General features: G+C 39.9%; 1 protein-coding gene across 1 annotated transcript in view; it reads left to right on the top strand.

Moving 5' to 3' along the window:
• The window catches only part of ADAMTS20 (ADAM metallopeptidase with thrombospondin type 1 motif 20), a 77,308-nt gene that overhangs the window by 16,337 nt on the left and 40,239 nt on the right, over positions 1-20,732 (top strand). The window contains exons 7-18 of the mRNA XM_048501159.1: positions 1,411-1,451; positions 1,671-1,776; positions 3,070-3,216; positions 5,388-5,529; positions 7,447-7,551; positions 14,845-14,990; positions 15,946-16,127; positions 16,219-16,355; positions 16,917-17,034; positions 18,856-18,951; positions 19,680-19,846; positions 19,953-20,082. Coding sequence (XP_048357116.1) covers positions 1,411-1,451; positions 1,671-1,776; positions 3,070-3,216; positions 5,388-5,529; positions 7,447-7,551; positions 14,845-14,990; positions 15,946-16,127; positions 16,219-16,355; positions 16,917-17,034; positions 18,856-18,951; positions 19,680-19,846; positions 19,953-20,082 — 1,517 coding nt within the window. The remainder of the gene's footprint in view (positions 1-1,410; positions 1,452-1,670; positions 1,777-3,069; positions 3,217-5,387; positions 5,530-7,446; positions 7,552-14,844; positions 14,991-15,945; positions 16,128-16,218; positions 16,356-16,916; positions 17,035-18,855; positions 18,952-19,679; positions 19,847-19,952; positions 20,083-20,732) is intronic.

The raw sequence follows: 20,732 nt of genomic DNA on the forward strand, positions 1-20,732 counted from the left end.
ATGCCAATTAATCATTGGCAATTAATCATTGGCATTAATCATGGGATGGCCCCATGGGATGCGCAGCTGTTGGAGCAAGCTCCGCACAGCCGCGTATTCCCTTCCCCGGCCCTAAACACCTCCTTACCTTCTGCTGGCACTGTCACTCTGAGGAGGTCAGGGGACATGCCCCCATGGCCAGAGCGACAGCTGAAGCACCGGAGGCCAGGGGGCATGTCCCCTTCCCTCAGAGCGACAACAGAGCAACGGCTGCCAGCAGAAGGTAAAGAGGCGTTTGGGGCTGGGGAGGAGAGAGGAAAACGCCAGTTTCCACCCGCTGCTGTTCACATGGCAGTGGATGGAAGCCGGCGTTTGCAGGAAAACTTGCTCCCCAAGTGATTTTTGAAAACACCATTTTGGCGGGCACAGAGCGCTGCTGCATCGATTTGGCAGCGGCGCCTGTGCGAAGGGTCCCCGCCAAAACGGTATTTTACCGGGCTGAAGCCGTTGCTTTCAGCCCGTGCAGAAACCGCCAGTGAGAAGGGGCTGAAGTAAACACAGATAGTATGATGTTAACTGCCCAGAAAGCAGATTTCTTACTAGAATCCTTCCTGGTGTTATATAAAGTACAAAACTGCCCCCCAGAATAGATAGAGTACATATAGAAGACACTGTGAAATCAGAAAAGAGTTAAATAGTAATATGGTCACAGAGATATAAAGGAGTGAAAAAGTTGATTTATGTAAAGTAAAAGTCACATCAGCTAGAGGCTGCTGCCTCAAAATGTTTTACTCATTGTAGAGCTAAGATGAATTATTTCTTCTAACTACTAAGCTAAAGAAAATATATAAATAAAATTGTTGAAATTAACCTGTGATTCTACACCAGTAACTTATAGGACCACACATAGACCTTTCTCAGGACCACGTAGACCTTTGAAACTGTTTTAGAGCTTGGGTACATTTCTTTAGGAGAAATAAAAAGGGGGGTTGGAATAAAATTCCTGGTGGCAGCAATATGTACCTTGGAAAGAAAGGAAGAAATAAAATAGGATTTTGCATATATATTTATTCACAAAGAAAAAAGAGTGGTCATTACATAAACTTTATTGGATCTTCTTAGATTAGTAGCAATTATGTGGCATTGATATTGTTGAAAAGAAAGTACTTAAAATATTGCAGTTATGCAACCTAATCCAAAATAAATACTGCCGTGGAGATATCATGTTACATTGCTGAAACCAGAAAACATTGCATGCTGGGAAAATGGACTATAGTCATGCAAAGTTACTTTTGGCAGATCAAAAGAAGTGAATTAAACTGATAGAATATTAAAGAATAGTAAACAGATATCTTTCAAAAGTTGCCTTGTCTTTTTATCCGTTTATTTCTTTAATATAACATTTTCATTCAAAATCTTTGTTTCTTCAAGGGAAGATATATGCAGAGCAAGAGAAAAATGTGATACCTTAGGTAAGTTGAAATTATACTGTGCAATAACTATACATTAGCAACTTTAACATACATAATTAATATAATTCTTTTTCTTTGTAAACATTTTGGTTTTGCAATTCCGAAACAAAGCCAATGACTACATTAATAAATGGAACACAGACTCATGCCTGTATTTGTGGAGTCAACATTGCTGCTAAAACGCCATTAAGATTTATGTCCCAAATTCAATTCTTCTAGGTTTAGCTGAATTGGGTACAATGTGTGACCCACTGCGCAGCTGTTCTATCAGTGAGGAAAATGGATTAAGTTCTGCATTTACAATAGCACATGAACTTGGACATGTGTAAGTTTTTCTTTTCTCTCAAGTAAATCTTTCACTTGTATTACATAAAATGCAAGATGCTACAGCCAGCAGTATAATTGACAAATAGTGTGTCAGAAGTGGAAGGAGTAATTGAAAGTATGAACTTTACAGTAAATGTAATTATAATTCAAAGTGCAATCCCTACAATGAATAAACACAGCAGACCAGCATTAGTATATCCATATTACAGATGAGGGGATGAGGTGAGACAAGAGTCTCTTGCCTAGGGCCGCCTAGTAAGGTCGAGAAGAATGACTCATGACTGCTTGATTGGTTGTCTTACAGTCTGTTAAATGGGCCAGGAAATAATTCTTGCACTGCTAGTCAATATGCTATACAACGTTTGCTTATTGTGGTGAGCATTTGGTATATTTTAAGATTTTTTTTATGGTGAATCACATACAAGGTGGATTCCACACGGGCCAAAAACAGTAGAGTGCAGTTGGCGTAAAAGAAAGCGCAGCTGCCCTGGGGTGTTTGCATGGCCGGGCATCCCATGGGCAGCATGCAAATAGGCTGAACCGTGGGCCTTTGCATGGAGGCGTGGTAGGGGTTTTTTTGAGGCCGTCCATTCCTGCCCACCCCCACAGCCATGCTGACATCCCACAAGACCCGGATACGACCCTTTGCGTCTGTGTGGCTACACAGAAGTGGGCTGGAAATTTTAAAAAACATGCAAGTGCAGCCGAAGCAGAAGCACCTCCTGCCCAGCCGTTTGCTCAACGCCGGTTTCAGAACGGCGTTTTTGAAAAGACTCACTCATTTATCAAGTCAGATATACGCTGGTTTGGGGGAAATAGGATGTTGCAGCTTTGCTTGTAGTTGTGTGAAGTCCTCCCCCAAAATAGTGTTTTTACTGTCCTCACACCGCTAATTTTGGCCTGTGCGGAATCCTCCCAAGAATTGGAAACAGCATCTTCTTACTGTTTTTAACAAACTGGATTGTGCAGAGAGCCTCTTAATCTAATATATTGAGGAGTTTTTGTGTTTGTGATTATAAAAATGTTGCTCAAAAGCAACTTCTGTTAGTTCCATTGAACTGGAACTTCCTTTAGTTTAGTGTGGTTGAGATGATATGTTGAAAAGGCAGTGGGAGCAATCTTAAGCAGGTTTACCTAGAATCCCCATGCTATTCAACTGTGCTCATTTGCCGGAAAGGAGATTTAGGATTATGGCTAAAGAACATCAAAATAATATTGTATCATTTACACAAAGTACTCTGTTGGTTTAATCTGATAGTATATTGAATTTATCTGGATTTTTTTGTTTTAGTTTTAATGTCCCTCATGATGACAGTTTTAAATGTAAAGAAGTTGGAATGAAGTATCAGTACCATGTGATGGCTCCAACTTTAAATTACCATTCAAGCCCATGGACTTGGTCAAAATGTAGTCAGAAATATATTACTGAATTCCTTGAGTAAGTATGATTCTGGTTTAGCTTGCATTTGTAAATGTTTAACACATCACTTCTCTAATTGAAATTTTCATTAAAAAGAAAAGTTAATCTTTGGGAGATATAAGGTTAAATTCTAAATAAATCGAACTTTTAGGGTTTATTTATAAATGGTAAAAATAATTGATTGTAGTTTAGAAAAGGACAGTAGCCTACTTGAATTTGTCCATATTTTGAAATTAATTAATCACCTTACTTTTTATTGACAAACTCATGAAATCACATATTTCCATGCAACTTCTCACACTATATGTTTCAGAAAGGGGAATGTCTTTTCATAGTCTAAAAGAATGCACTCCCAAACATTTTTAAAATTTCATTTTTTTTGTTATTTATAGTCCACCTTTCTCACAGGGAACTCAGGTGGGAGTACACAGAGTACTCATTACAATAATACAATCAACAAAAAGGGGACATTCAATAACAATGCAGTAGGACTGGGATTATTGAAGTCTGGAACCAACCAGAAATCTAAAATTCAGAACCGAAGTGTCAGTGACACATTACGCTGTGCAAAAATAATGTAGTAGGATCATAGGTGTATACTGTATGCAGCAGTATATGCCATAGTCCATTATCATTTATCCAAATAACTTTATGAATAATTGTATACACTGAAACCCTATTATTTGTATAGAAAAGTCCTCTAGAATAATTCAGCTTTCAATAGTTTGCTAAAAGATGGGATAGTGGAAGCCTTCCTGACCATCTTGGGCAAGCCATTCTGTAAGCTGGGGAGAAAGCACAGCTGTTGATTTAATTTCAGTTTGCTCAGTTGATAGATGACAACCAACACCAAAATTGCAAGTGATTTTTCCTAAGGTTTTTAAATAAAGAAAAACTTGAAGGATAGAACTGCACTCTGTGAAACCCCACAGGACAGATCCCACACTGCTGATACCTGACTTCCAATGGCAGTCCTTGGAGCCCTTTGATTTAGGCCCCAGGAACTTTGTCCCTCCACTTCCTCCCTTTGGTGGCAGTATATCAGTGCATGTTCAGTACCAGCATCACTAGTCAGCATCTTGTCAGCTTCACTGCAGCAGAAGACCTCTCAGAGGGGCAGTGGTGGCGAACCTTTGGCACTCCAGATGTTATGGACTACAATTCCCATCAGCCCCTGCCAGCATGGCCATTTGGAATTGTAGTCTATAACATCTGGAGTGCCAAAGATTCGCCACCACAGGGCTATGACCTTGCAAGGCATTAGCTATCATGTGTTTTGGTCACAGCAACACATATTGCAGTGGGATGGCTGACACACACCGTGGTTTACATGTCTATCTCCTATGGCATCATGTTGGCAGCAGTGCCACAATTCAGCAGCATTCATACTTGCTGTTGATAACTGATGTGGGAGCCAGGGTTGTTGAGGCTATGCTTGGAATAAATACATGTGGTGATTTTGGGCACACAGTTACAGTTGTAGTTATTCTAGTGTGTTCAGAAACACTCCTCCCCTGTTTACTTGTTGCACATACTACTGGGGTACTTAGAACTCATATTTGGTGCCTGTCGTCTGGCATGGAGTACATTTAAGGTTTTTGAGCAGCACAGTATTAGAGAAATGCTGCAGCTGTGTTTGTTCTCCTCCCTGTTTGTGCTGATTACTTCTCTAAGAACAGAGAAGTCTGGAACCAACTTCTCTAAGAACAGAGTGCACTTTGGGTGTTTTCCCCACCAGTGAAGTGTAAGGCTGTAAATGTGCATAGTAAGAGTTTAAGAGACATAGCCCCATGCCATGTGTCCTAGTGTTTGCATCCTTGTTCTTTTTCCTAGCTTGCAGCCAGAAAATTAAACACTGCTGCAGCAAAACCATAGTTTGTAGTTCAGTCCAAGTCACAAATTATAGTTTGTTCACTGTCCCAGACCAGGATTCTAATCTATTGTTTAATCTTAATTTGGAGGGCAGAGAAGAAACTATTGGTGTACAGTAAATGTAGCAATTATTACTTTTCTAGCTGTGCAGAAGTAGATGGGAGGAAACTGAAAGAAACCTCAGGCAAAAAAAAATAACAGTCTCTTTGGCATAGTTCATTTGTAAGTACATAACATGACTCATTCTGAGGTGAATTTTACTCAAAAGTGACGTACTTCATAAGAACTGCAAAAATTGTTGTTTAAATCTTTTACAGTTCTGGTTACGGGGAATGTCTTCTAGATAAACCAGCTGGAAGAATCTATGACCTTCAGTCACAGTTACCTGGTTCATTGTATGATGTGAACAAGCAGTGTGAGCTTATGTTTGGTCCTGGGTCACAAGTATGTCCTTATATGGTAAGATGCTTATTTTTTAAAATCTTTAATCTTTTATAGATAGAAATTAACAGAACAGAAAAAGGAAAATGGAATCTAATACTTACAATTAGTTCTAAAGACAAAAGAGAGGACACAACACTATACACACAGAGTTATATAGAAAACAGAATCTAATGGTGGTTGCAACTAGTTTTATAGACTAAGAGAGGACACATTATATATAGAATATTATGTAAAAACAATTACCAACAATTGATATTCTTGATGAAAATGCTAATAATCCAAAATTGGTTTAAAGCCCCCTCTGTATGATTACTATTAAACTTTACTAGAATTTCTCTTGCAAAATGAGTTATATTGACTTATTATTATTATTTATTACATTTGATAGACCTCCCAATTCCCAAGGGGCTCTGGGTGGTGCCATAGACCATCCACTTCCAGGAAGGAGGAGGGGCATGGCTGGGCCTTGACCAGCGTGATGTGCGCACATCGCGCCTTGGCCCAGCTCTGGATAAGGACTGCGCCTGTCGGCCACCCTCCACCTTTGGGCATGCTCTGGAGGCCGACCGATGGGGGCAGGGGTGGTGCGTGCATGTTGCACTGGCCAAGGCCCAGACACTTTTGGGAAGTAGGGTGCGGCTGAGCCTCGGCCAGCTTGACTTGCGCTTATCGCACCGAGGCAAAGCCCGGGATGAGGGAGGACTGTGCCCATTGGCTGGCTTCTAGGCAAGTGAAGCACGCGGGGAGCATGGGGGTGGCGTGGGGCGTGGAGGCCCCCTGGAAAATTTGGAGTCTGCCCCGGCCTCCGAATGGGTCAGCTATGCCACTGATGTTAGGTCTGGCAACCTTAAGCCAATAAACGGACTCTGAAGTATTGATCAGTAGTGTTTATTGACGAGGCATCAAAGCACCATACTTGTCAAAGCCAGTTCTCATGAAGCTGGCATTCACAGTCCCCTGTATTCCCCATTGAACCCCCCCTCCTTTTCCCAGTCAGTTGTGAAAAATCAGCCTTTGGAGCTGAGGCGCCCCAAGATTGGCGGCAATTATTATTGTTGTTGTTGTTGTTGTTTGGTATACTGCCCAATCCCCAAAGGGCTCTGGGCAGTGAACAATAAAATAGTAACAAGGATAATAAACAACAACTCCAACCATACAATAAATATAAGTTAAAATCCTATTGAAACAGCAGCAGTAACATCATAACCCACATAAACCCTTTGTTATGGGAGGCGTCTGGACCCCAACTCCCCTACTCTCTCACTCTCAGTGGGAGGGGACCGGCAAGTAGTTGAAGATGGTAACACAGATGGTATATGGGCATCAACAGGAGGTGGCAGGTTCGTGGCTAGCCTCCCCAAAGGCCTGGTGGAACAGCTCGGTTTACAGGCCCTGCGGAACTCACCAAGGTCCCACAGGGCCCTAACAGATGGAGGAAGAGCGTTCCACCAGGCTGGGACCAGGGCCGAAAAAGCCCTGGCCTGGGTAGAGGCCAACCGCATCATTGAGGGGTCAGGGACCACCAGCAAATTTGGGACATATGGGGTAAGGCGGTCTCGAAGGTATGAGGACCCCAGATAGCAAGAGAAAGCCACCATACAGTTCTCATGGGACAGAGTTACTGAGGGAAGCCTAGTTGTCTACAAAGCACGTGAAGCCATAAAGCAGAGACCAAGGAAAGAATGCACAGATGATTGTGGATATATATAGCAGGCTGGTTACATATCTATTTCTAGCAGCATCAGTTAGTTATTTTAAGCAGTTACATTGACTTGGGAAAATACCTCAATCACCTAGATAGCATCCCCCTGACAATCTGTTCACGATTGGACCTGCATTTTTCACAGAATGCTTTAGTAGAACAAATTACACTGTATATTGGTGATAAATCAGGCTTACAAATGTAGCAAAGAAATCCTTTTTGTTTTGTAGAAACAGTGCAAACGTTTATGGTGTACAAGTGCAGAAAGTATTCACAAAGGCTGCCGCACCCAGCATATGCCACTCGCTGATGGAACTGAATGTGGTCATGGAATGGTAAGTCTTCAGTTTCATGTCTACCTTATATTTGCCATAATTATGAACTGTAAAGAAGTGGAAAATGAACATTACCATACCATGAGACTACTTTTTTCCCCACAAGGCTCATTCTCTTCTAAATTGTCTCAATTCATAATATTTATAAATGAGTACAATACTGTATGTGGTGAACTTGTGGTGAATTTCGAGTGAAGCTATATTGAGGTAGGGGTCTGCATACATGCATCTGAGAAGGGGACCATGACTTGGTGGTAGTGATATGTCTCCCTGAGACCCTGGAGAGCAGCTGGCAGTCAGAGTTGGCAGTACTAACTTTAATGAACTCAGCATAAGGATAAGGCACTTGTTCCATGGGTAGGCCCATCCAAACCAGAGGCAGCAGGCCGTGGGGTAGATATGACATGGCCCCATTGCTCCCATAGAGGTTTCCCAGTGGTGTGGGGAGACTCACAAAGTGAAAAAGCCTCCCCTCTATGGGCCTCAATAGCCTTTTTGGTGGCTTAAATCTGAAGTGCAGCCTGCTGGGGTAATGCCAGGAAAGGTCAGGAGGAGTTGGGTGACGTCAGCTACCCCCTGGCATGCTCCTGGCCTGCCCTTGCTAAGCCAGCAGTGGCTTCAGGAATCTTGGGATGCTGATGCTGTGTCCCGACTGAGAAGGGCTGCAGCAGCTGCTCACAGGGGAATTGCCCCTCTGCTAGGGCAAGTGCCCTGGGCAGGGCAGATTTGTCATTACAGCCGTGCGGTGTTCCCATGATCAGATCCCCCTTTTGGATGGTGCTCTGAGTCTTTGAATGCCCTTTATTTAGTGAAGATAGAGAGAGATGAATAATCCCATTGTTAGATAAGTTTATGAGCAATGATCAAAATTTTTCCTTTTTTCTGCAAGATAAGCATCTGAATAATATGAAGTCCTTGGCCTCTTGCCTTTTACTAGTCAAGCATAAAATTAAAAATTAAAAAAACTTTTATAATTAGGGTGTATTTAGAAGGAGAAAGAAGGGAAAATAGTGTGGTTATGTTTAAGTCTGTTGCCAATAAAGCTATACCATTCAATGTTCAAAATAAAATAAAACCAAACCAAAAAGGACAAGACATCTAATTAGCAACGTGGTAGAACTAGGCTTTTAGAAATCTGAAACACATATTGTTGCTTATCCTGACACTGAAGAAGGTAAGCATTAAACTCTTGTGCTGTTTGAATGTATAAGAAACCTAGCTGGGTAGCTTTTTCCCAGTAAAAAATCAAGGAATGCTGCACAGCAAAGCAAGTGATGTTGCTTTGCTCTGTAAAAAAAAAAAAGAAGAAGAAGAAAAAAAGAGTTCAGTAGCTGGTCCCCAGCTGATTGTTCATATCTTCTTGGCAGCAATAAAGGCTGCCATGGTGACTGGATTTAACAAGCAGTATTTTCAGACTTATTCTTTACCCTACTGTGGTTTTTTTCCTGCTTCATATCTATTTCTAGCAAGTAGAGCAAATTGATCATGTCTATGGTCCCTATTTGATCCAGTTCCCCTTTTTATTTGCAGCTGAACAACTGGTGGTTGATATATAAATGAAATTTGTTGTAGGGAGTGCCTTTTTGAAGTAGTTAAAACTTCATAAAGTATTTTACAGTGAAATACATGTGTTCAACTATTAAACAAATCACACAGCGAATGGCAGTACTTATGTACTCTTGGTTAACAATGAGAATAGTTGCCAGACAGTATATTTCTCTTTTTCTCCGTTTGTGTAGGTTCCTGAAGGTTACCAATATTGCTGAGATTTCTTTCTGCATAAATAATAAAGTAAAATATGTTTTGTGGGGTACTACGCAAAAAAAGTCTGGGATAAGCCTGGTGTATTATTTTTCTACTGTGTCCTCATCTTGTTTCTTCTGTAGGAATGTGCAACAATAAAAGTTGATATATATTTATTGGATGAGCTATTATATCCCATATGTGAATGTGGACTTATGCCAGTTGTATCCACATTACTGTCATATAGGTGCAGCACTTCTGTGCATAATTTCAAATGTCCACAATACTCATTTCAAGAACATGTAATTCCCAGCTGCTTTATTGCACTGGATGCGCAGTGTATCCTCAAATACTGCAGTGTTCTATAAAAACTCGCTATTAACATTACTACCTTTTTAAATAGAGAAAAACTATAAAATGTTAGTTTTTCATTTTTTCTACCAAATTCTGGACATAAAAATTGTATAGTTTATATTTGCATTAAGCGCTGTGCAGAACCATTGTATTAAAGAATAAGTATGCCATTATCTATGGTTGCTTACATAGTGAAGAGTGAAGAGTATTCTGTTGCTCGAAATTGGTACCGTGTATACTCATGTATAAGTCGAATTTTTCAGCACATTTTTAATGCTGAAAAAGCTCCCCTCGACTTATATGCGGGTCATTAAATTTTTTTTTGTGTTTTTACTTTGCCGGCCATCAGAGGGCGCAGTTTTTATGCTAGCAACACCAAAATTTCAGGGTACCCTCAGAAGACACTCCTGATGGTACCAGCCAAGTTTGGTAATGTTTGGTTCAGGCGGTCCAAAGTTATGGACCCCCAAAGGAGGTGTCCCCATTGTTTTTAATGGGAGCTATTAGTAGATGAGGCTACCCTTTTGAGGGTCCATAACTTTGGACCCTCTGAACCAAACTTCACCAAGCCTGGCTGGTCTCATCAGGAGAGTCTCTTTATGATACCAGCCAGGTTTGGTGAAGTTTGGGTCAGGGGATACAAAGTTATGGACCCCCAAAGGAGGTGCCCCATTCCTCATTGTTTTCAATGGGAGCTATTAGTAGATGAGGCTACCCTTTTGAGGGTCCATAACTTTGGACCCTCTGAACCAAACTTCACCAAGCCTGGCTGGTCTCATCAGGAGAGTCTCTTTATGATACCAGCCAGGTTTGAAAATAAGTTAGTCAGATCTAAGTTATGGACCCCCAAAGTGCCCCCATTCCTCATTGTTTCAATGGAGCTATTAGTAGATGAGGCTACTGAGGGTCCATAACTTTGGACCCTCTGAACCAAACTTCACCAAGCCTGGCTGGTCTCATCAGGAGAGTCTCTTTATGATACCAGCCAGGTTTGGTGAAGTTTGGGTCAGGGGATTCAAAGTTATTAATCCCCAAAATGGTGCCCCATCCCTCATTGTTTACAATGGAAGCTAGTAGTAGATTTTCCATTTCTGATAATATCCCTCTTAAAATCTAAGTTGGGTTACATTTGGACATACAGATGATGATGAGGAATCCAGTTTTGAAGGATTTTAACTCCTGTGTTTTAGCTTGGTTGCTGATCTAAGGTTTTTGTACTTTTAAAGTTACTGTTGAGACCATATTGTTCTTGTTGACCCTCTTTTCCACTTACAGAGGCAGTTTACTGTTTTTCTTTGAAATAAATATTCAAAAACATTTAACCTACTGATGCCTCAATTGATGTAATTTTATTGGTATCTATTTTTATTTTTGAAATTTACCAGCAGCTGCTGCATTTCCCACCCTCGACTTATACGTGAGTCAATAAGTTTTCCCAGTTTTTTGTGGTAAAATTAAGTGCCTCGACTTATATGCGGGTCGACTTATACACGAGGATATACGGTAAATTAATCTGAAGTGAGAAACAGATTGCAAAATATGAGGGATAACTCCTACCCTATAGTTTTACTGATTTTCTTCTCTACTTTCTGTATCCAGTAGGGAGTATGAAATACTATCAGCTTCCTGGTTGCCATGCCATACATTGCTTCTCTGGCAGAGACTGCAGCTCATTGTACTTTGGCTTGGTAGGGTCCCAGTTTTTCAGGCTACAGAAAAATAATATATTAAGATACTAGAATTTTTGTGCATTTGTTGATTTTATTTACACCCAAAAGTGGATTATACAATGGAATAGCTGTGTAAATCAAAGCAATCAATAGGATAATACATCTAATAAGCAGTGTGATAGGACTAGGAATTATAGAAATTTCAAAGAGCTGTTGTCTTAACAAAGCATAAATATTAAACATGTTAATCAACTCATGGTATTACATCAGTAGAAACACAGTGAGTTGTTTCTGGGGAAGTCTTTGTGATGTAGCCCTGTTTCTTTTACAAAAACGTCCTCCTGTTTATGTAGTTTGCAAAATGCAAGGAGTATGACAGCCTTCCTGACTTATTTATTTATTTATCAGTCTTATAGACTGCCCAACCCCCGAAGTGCTCTGGGCGGTGAACAACATAAAATAACAATTACATAATGGACTGTAAATAATTTAAGTTAAAATGCAGCAATTAATAAACGTCTAACAACAGTGCCCGCAACAATTCCTGTTAGACTCTCCCAGAAGGGGAGAAAAAGAGTGGGCCCATAGATGGTAATGGGCCCAAAATATCAGGTCATTCCACTAGGCAGGTCATTCTTCCACTAGGCAGGTCAAACTTCAGGCAGGTCATTCCACTAGGTGGGGACCACTTCAAAAAATTCACATGTAGGGAAATTGCTGACTTGCAGGATGGCACCTTGGTGGAGGTGTGGCACAGATCTGAATGCTGGGCCTCGAGAAACCAAGCCTAGTCAGTGCAGAATGCTGCAGTTCCACTATTATCAGCCAAGCCAAACCCGAAAAATATCTTATCAGTATTCTTTGGGGGTGGAGGGGTCTTGAAAAAATGGCAGAGATTTACTTTAAGAAAATGAAAAGCAAATCCCAAATAACACTGAATATTTTTTTACATTATTTGGGCTGCTTTGTCCCACTGCCATTTTAAAAAACCCTCCTATCTCCTTCCTTCTTCCCCCACTTGCCTTGGCAGAGTCTGAGGCCCCTTTTGCACAGGTCCGGGGAGCAGTGGGGCACTGATGTACATGACACTGGTGCAGCCCTGGGGATGTTCGCACACTTGTGTGTGGGCAGCCTGGGAGCTTCTGCGGCCCACGGCCGTGTGTCTGCATGGAAGCATGCCGCTTTTTTTAAAAAAACTTACCTCCTCTTCCCTGGCACTGACTGAAAGATTATGTAGCTAGATGGAGTTAATCAGGGCATGCAATTTTCTTCCAGTCTCATCTCTGTTATTAAAGCTCTCATGGCCAGCCCTCCCAGCTTTCATCCCCCTCACCAGAGTGAGGTAACATCTTGCATCGGCTCCTTTTGCAAAGAGAAAGGCGAAAGTGGGGGGGGGGAGGTAGACACGAGCATCAGCTCCGTTTGCAAAGAGAAAAGGGATGGTGGACATGAGCATCAACTTCTTTTGCAAAGAGAAAAGGGATGGTGGACATGAGCATCAGCTCCTTTTGCAAAGAGAAAAGGGTGTGTATGGACACGCCAAGCTTTGGATCCTTTGCAAAGCTAGAGAAAAGGGTGTGTGTGTCCTGCTTGGTTTTCCTCTGGTTGCTGTGGATCAGTCAATCACAAGCCTTTGGAGGGGAAGACCCAATCAGAATGCAGCACACCATGACTGTTTGAACTTGCGTTCTGTATCAACGTTGTTAAAAAAAAGGCGGGCTTGTGCGAACGAAACTGGAATATTTCTTCCCAGTCTTAACTCGATACCTTCATGGAAATGGGGAGCCGTACGAAGAAAGAAACCGAGATAAAAACAACCCGATCTATCCCAGGATATTTGGCCCATGGGGAAAACGCCTATAAGCCTTGTCAGGATAAAGCACTGTCCAATGGTGCATATAGCCACGAATAGGAAACTAAATGTAGCACTGTGGGTGAATTTTTTCTTTAGGTTATAACCAGCCACTCAGCTGGAGCTGATGCACTTTTTGTTTTGTTTTTTGCAATTCTCAGATACCTCTGCCCTTGAATTTCAACAAATGATAGCTATTGATAATGGGTTGGGTTCTGTTAATCTATACAAGGCCATTTAATTGCTGCAACTCTTTTTCTTACTTCCCTTCAAGGCTATTCTATTTTGGATCTCTAGACTCCTTTCATGGTGTGAGGCCAGAACTCATGTCCGGCCTGTGCAGCTGTTTTGAGAAAAGATAGGTTAGAAACAAATTCCCCAAAAAAGCATCTGACATCAGAAACAGACAGGACAGTTTTTACTGAACAGAATATAGAAAGTTACAGAAGGTGAACCCCTCTGGGTGCTCTCAAAGAGACACCCCCCTTCTGGGTGCTCTCGAAAGAGAGACATGCCCACCATACGAAAGACCTTAGTCTTTATAGATACAAAGAATACATACGTCACAGTTCATCCCCATACCCACGTACATAATCCATACCCCTTTCACGTGCTATAAGCATGAACCTTAAAATCCCATTGGATAGTTTGCTTCTTTCTGCTATGTATCTGATTCCTTCTGTTACACAAACGCTGCATGCTGTTTGCTCACATCCCTCTGCCCATATGCAGAAAGAACCATAAACTGAAGTCTGTCTTTTCTTGTTTTCAATCAGATTACTAGTTTCCAAAATTCCTAAGTTTGTTCTTAGATACAGAAATACCTCTCCAGGGTATGCAGGTTTTTATCTACATTCTTTAAGATCATAAAACTTCCCTTTTCCCAGTTTGAAATGATTTTACTTTTAACAGATTATACAAACATTGATTCTAACAATTGTACCATTTGATTCTAATACAATAGAATTATAGTAAAATACAAGTACATATGAATCTCTCATTATCATTTCTGTGTTCATTTAACATATATAGAAAAACACATGCAGTCCTGCTAGTCTCTATACAGAAACCCCATTTTGATTCTTAGAAATCTTTGGTTCATACAAAATCCACATGCCTTGATCAAATACAATTTGTAGACATTCTACTCCGTTCCCACAATGGCATGCTTTTCTGAGAGGCCAAGTTTGTCCGGATTATGTGTGCCACAATATCCTGTTTGATCTTTTTTGGTCAAGTCCAGCAATTGTTCTTGTGTATTTCTGGCCATATCCATGACAGTTTGTTTTTTATCATACAAAAAATTGGTATCTGTCTTGATAGATATAATAAAAAGGCTTATGTCTTTAAACTTTACTGCCAGGTTTTTAGATGCCCCCCAAGAGAGTTTGTAGAAGCATCAAACTTTGCATTATTCTCTGTACCTTTGTGATGCATAAGTATGTGTGTTTCCCTTGTAACAAACTTGGAGCTAGTAAGTGTTGGGATTTCCACCCCTTTAAATTATTCTTTTGCATGGAAAATCAGTACTGTTTGCAATGACACAATAATCCTGCAATCTGATTTAATTTTGATTTGATTTTTCATGTCCTACTCCCTCTTTTGGTAATCATATTTTGTGCTGACAGAAATGACTTTTTAATTTTAATTTTGTTACATTTATCACTTGAACAGCATTGTCAGCATGGGATTTGTGTAAGCAAAGGAATGGAAAGAGCTGCTGTAGATGGACAATGGGGATCTTGGGGACCATACAGTTCATGTACCAGAACATGTGGAGGTGGCATCAAAAGTTCAACCAGATTGTGTAATCATCCTGAGTATGTGTTTGTTTTTTATTTCAAAATCTGTGCAGTTTTTTTATTTACAGTGTTTGAAAACATAATAAATAGCAGTTTTCAGCAGCAAACTTCAGACCCCAAACCAATCAATTCGCATATATCTATGGATTGAAAGGTAGTTGTTTTCCTGTAAAGGACTGCTAGTTGTCCCTAGTGAATAGCAAACTGCTGTTTAGTTTCAGTTTCCTGTCAAGCAGAAAGCAAATAAACTGTCCCTCATGATTTGAAATAGTGTTTTATACTTCTGCTTGTTCTGATCCATTTGGGCATGGGTGTTTGTTTCTGAATGTTTAAAAATGTGGGCATATTTTGGATGCTGATCTTTCAAATAAAATACAGATATTGCTTTTGAGCCACCAGACATATGGCCATACTTAGAATATAAAGAGTTGCTTAAAATTTGAAACTGCAGATTTGTATGCCTTAGGAAAAAATGAAACATGTTGTCATCATTGTGTTTATTGCCATAAATTATGTGTTTCTGTACTCCTTAGCTTTTCTGGATAAGGCTTATCAATTAGAATAATGCAGATTGTAAAAATGGCCTTGGAGTGGTGGAATTTTATGCTTTAAAAAGCCTAGAATATATATTGAGATGATTCTCCATTCACCTTGTACCAGTTTGAAGGACTATGCAGTATGATATATTTCTTACTACATTGATGGACTTTGTCTTCAACAAGTCACTGAGTCAGATCCTAAGGCCCTGTTCCATTAGATATAAGGAATCTTCTGCTGGCTTTCAAGGTGTTTTATATCAAAGGAACAGATTATCCAAGGGAAGGTTTCTTGGGCCAGTGTAAGATTCCTTTCAATCAAGGAAATTTCATTTTTCAGGGGAACTGAATCCTGGGTTATTACCTTGGAAAGCTTTGTTTTTCATAAACATGTCTAAATAAACATTCTTAATATTTTAAAATGAAATTTTAATTAGGCCAAAGCATGGAGGAATATACTGTGTTGGTCGCAGGATGAAATTTCGATCATGTAGTATCAATTCATGCCCAAAAGGGAAACAAGAGTTTCGAGAGCAGCAGTGTTCTGAATTTGATGGTAAACATTTCAACATTAATGGATTAACATCTGCTGTTCGCTGGCTTCCAAAATATAGTGGCAGTAAGTAATTAGGAAATTTTACTTTCTTAATTACACATTAATTGGCATAAAGTTTCACAAAAAATACATTTGATTCCCCTTCCTTCAACAGTTTCTGTGAAGGATCGCTGTAAGCTTTTTTGTCGTGTTTCTGGCACAACATCTTACTATCAGCTGAAAGACAGAGTTGTGGATGGTACTCCCTGCGGAAAAGATACTTATGATATATGTGTTCAGGGTTTATGCAGGGTAAGTTCATTTTGGTGAGTTTATGTAAAACAATACAAAGATTTAGAAAGTATAACTATTGATTAAGTTCAGCTAGGACTGTATTCTAATAACTATTAAAATGTGCTAGCATAACAGCTCAACTTTGTTTAATAGATGAAAGAGTAGAAAAATATTTGACTCTGGATCTATAGTTTGGCTGTATTTCAAGAAAGCAAGGAGAACATGTGGATGCCTTTCATGGAAAAAGGAAATGATGTTCATGATCTCTCAGTCTTTCACGAATTTGTTTGAAGATGTTAATACCTATGTTGTCCTGGTTGATATTAATGGTTGTGATTTTATCCACCTGGATTTCTCCCTGTTATTTTTTGTAAAGTGTAATACATGTCTAACACTAGCCATAGTTATTTCCAAATTAAGAAGGGAAGAAGGAATACTTGCATGAGGTTTAGGAAGAGCAGTATGTGAGCCTTTTTAAAAAAGATGAAATGGATTTTATGATTTGAGGAATTGGACAGTGAAAAAGAAGCAAGAAGAAAATGTATATTGATATAAACAAATATTAACATTTTCTTTTAGCAAGCTGGCTGTGATCATGTTTTAAATTCTAAGGCCAAAAGAGATAAGTGTGGAATCTGTGGTGGTGATAATTCATCATGTAGGACCCTTTCAGGTACTTTCAACAGTGCTCATTATGGTAAGCTCGTGTGTTTGTGTTGTGTTGTGTGTGTGTGTGTGTATAATAACAACTGTATTACAGTTTGTTTCACAGTAATCTGAGTTGGATTAACCCAAGGGAACATTGCATGTATTGTTTGAGCTCAGGAGGAGGAGGAGGAGGAGGAGATCAAGCCATACAGTTTGGCCCATCCATTCTGATACACCACCTGGGGGATACTTGCAGTCTACTCTGCAGGAGCAGCAGTGGCATAGTGGTTAAGAGCAGGTGCATTCTAATCTGGAAGAACTGGGTTTGATTCCCCGCTCTGCTGCTTGAGCTGTGGAGGCTTATCTGGGGAATCCAGGTTAGCCTGTGCACTCCCACACATGTCAGCTGGGTGACCTTGGGTTAGTCACAGCTTTTCGGTACTCTCTCAGCCCCACCCATCTCACAGGATGTTTGTTGTGAGGGGGGAAGGGCAAGGAGATTGTAAGCCCCTTTGAGTCTCCTACAGGAGAGAAAGGGGGGGATATAAATCCAAACTCTTCTTCTCCTACTCTTAGGCCCCTTCCGCACATGCAGAATAATGTGTTTTTAAACCTCTTTCACAACTGTTTGCAATTCTGCACAGCTTCAAAGAGCACTGAAAACAGTTTGAAAGTGCATATTCTGCATGTGCTTAAGGAGCCTTAGTGTTTGCATACTTTTAACCTTGCATGCACCTGAAATGTGTTTTGAAAATTCTGCATAATATTTAGGAAGCTCACTGGTGCTGACTTTTTAGGGGGAATGTTTGGTGACCGCTCCCCACATTCTGATTGTCAAAGATGACCCCTTTCCTTCCTATTGAGCACCTAAAATAAGACTGAATGATTTGACAACCTGCAAAGAAAGTGTGGAAGACTCCTAAACTTTTGAATTACTTGCCCTTCTACAAGGAAGACTGTAAAACCATGTTGGTTTAGAATTAAGTATACAAACTGTACTTTTAAGTTATGAATTTTTGTTTCCTCATTGCCCTCATCTCTCTCCCTCTGTGTGCTTAACACAAACTTTTAAAGCACAGTCCTAGCTCTGTCTGACTCCTTTTGCTATACTTTTGCTATGGTTAATTGCTGACAGCCCTACTGTTTAGCATACAGGAAGGATTAAGAAAGAGTGAGACAGTTGGCTTGCTGAAGACAAGTAACTGCCTTGATTTTCCCTCCTGGTCCAAAAATGAACATAATCTATTACTTGCACAGTCTGGCTATGGAAACTTAGGACTGGGGTAGTCAGTAAAAGCCACAAGTGTGACAACTATCCCAGTGGCAAATGATTCAAAAGACGGGGCATCGCACATGAGGCTGTCCCAACTTTATTAAAAGCATGCAATCCATTGTGAATCCTATACTTACTCACAAGTGTGTTTAGCAGTTATCTTATATGCACTGTCACTTGTATCATTATTTTGTTTTCAACTTGACTGCGTAATATAGAAGTATTCATTTTTATAAATAAAGTTATGATTGTAACCTGTGAAAATTCAGGCAGGCTTTTTTCTTTCTAGCTTTCCTATTGCATTGTTGATTATATGAATTATACTGGCTTTTTGTGCATCATTTAATGATTCTTTAATCTTTCTTAATTGTCAGTGAGAAAGGTGGGTGATTGAAGTACGTAAATAAATAATTTTTGGTATATGATAAACACAATAAACAAATGGTTTTCTTTGTCCTCTAGTGAAGCTGGCTATCAGTAGCCCTTTGATTGTTGTAAAGTATAGGAACAGAATCAGCAGAATTAACTTCTCAAGTCCAGCAAACTGAATATTCTTAGTCTACAATAGGATTGATGTTATATGTAATTGTATTCTAGGCTACAACATTGTAATAAAAATCCCCATAGGAGCAACAAACCTTGAAATATATCAGCACAGCTATTCAGGGAACCCAGAAGATGATAACTATCTTGGTAAGCAGACATTTGGCAGTGTTGCCAGTTCTTCCCTGCCATGTCAGTTCCCCAGTTTCCCCCCTCGTGCTATTCTGTGGGTCAGTCTCCTGTCCCTGGCTTAGAGCATTTTGAGGGGCATTTTGAGCTGCAGTGGGGTGGGGGGCGGGAGGAGAGGAGTGGTGAAGACCTGCTTTTCAGATGGAAATCACTTCAGTTGTTGGAGCTTTTGTATGGGGTTCTATCCAACAATTATTTTTAAATACATCTTAGCTGCATTCTGTAATATCACTGGCAAGACAAAGCATTAAAGCTGATCCTTGCCATTCTTCACTGACATTTGTTCAGCTGACTCTGTGGCTGCTGTTTTAGTTTGTTCCAGTGGCTGCAGATTATTTTCTCTCCAGGTAAATTGATATTTGATTTAATTTCCTGTGCTACTCAAAATGGTCCTGCAGACATACATACCTTTTTTGACACTATCATTACCATGTACGTAAGTCTCTGCCTCTTTCTCAGCAAGTTTGTTTTTATGATACAGCTATTTTTATTGTGTCAGTATTTAGAAGTTTAAGAATATACACAAGGATAATGAAGAATATACACCTAATGATGAAAGTCTTAATTGCTAGCATCTTTTTTATTTTTGAGAGGTCTGTATGAAAATTTCTAATTATGTATTATGAAGAATTTGAGCTGAAGTGCTAACAAAATATGCACTGATATTATTCCAATTAATATTACTGCAGCATTATCCAACACTCAAGGGATTTTTTTTCTGAATGGAAATTTTGTGGTAAGCCTGTCAAAGAAGGAAATCACTATGTTTGGAGTTGATTTTGAGTACAGTGGTTCAAACAATACCATAGAGCGAATAAACACCACTGGATGGCTTGAAGAGGACATTCTCTTGCAGGTAAATCTTTAATTCTTTAATGAATGGTAAACTTTTGATTTTATTAATACACCAAAAGTCAAAGAATATAATGGAAAAAATCATTTTGTTTTATCATCATTTTTAGGTCTTGTGTGTTGGGAATTTGTACAGCCCTGATGTGCGCTATTCGTTCAGTATTCCTGTAGAAGATGGGAATGATCTGTTTACATGGAATGCATATGGGCCATGGCAAGTCTGCAGCAAAATGTGCCAAGGTATTGTGAATTTCTGAATGAGATGACAGTTAAGATTTTTCAGTAGTCATTATCTCACTGTTTCTCAGACTGTTGTGGTTCGAATATAGCCATAGACAAAGGGAATGCTTTGGACGTAGCATACCTTGATTTTAGTAAAGCTTTTGACAAGGTGCCTCATAATATTCTTGCAAGTAAGCTAGTGAAATGTGGACTAGACAGTGCTACTATTAGATGGATTTGTTGACTGACTGAACTCAAAGGGTTCTCATTAATGGCTCAGTTTCATCCTGGAGAGAAGTGACTAGTGAGGTCCCACAGGGTCTTGGGCCCAGTGCTATTCAGTATTTTTATCAACGACTTGGATGATGGAATAGAGGGCATGCTAATCAAATTTGCCGATGGCACCAAAATAGGAGGGGTAGTTAATACTCCAAAGGATAGACTCAGAATTCAAAATGACCTGGACAGATTAGAGAGCTGGGCCAAAACAAACAACATAAATTTCAACAGAGATAAATGTAAGATACTACACTTAGGCAGAAAAAATGAAACGACAGATATAGGATAGGTGACATCTGGCTTGACAACACTATATGTGAAAAGGATCTGGGAGTCTTTGTAGACCACTACTGAACTGAACATGAGTAAGCAGTGTGATGTGGCAGCCA

Source organism: Sphaerodactylus townsendi, linkage group LG06 (assembly GCF_021028975.2).
Source record: "Sphaerodactylus townsendi isolate TG3544 linkage group LG06, MPM_Stown_v2.3, whole genome shotgun sequence".
Classification (NCBI taxonomy): domain Eukaryota; kingdom Metazoa; phylum Chordata; class Lepidosauria; order Squamata; family Sphaerodactylidae; genus Sphaerodactylus; species Sphaerodactylus townsendi.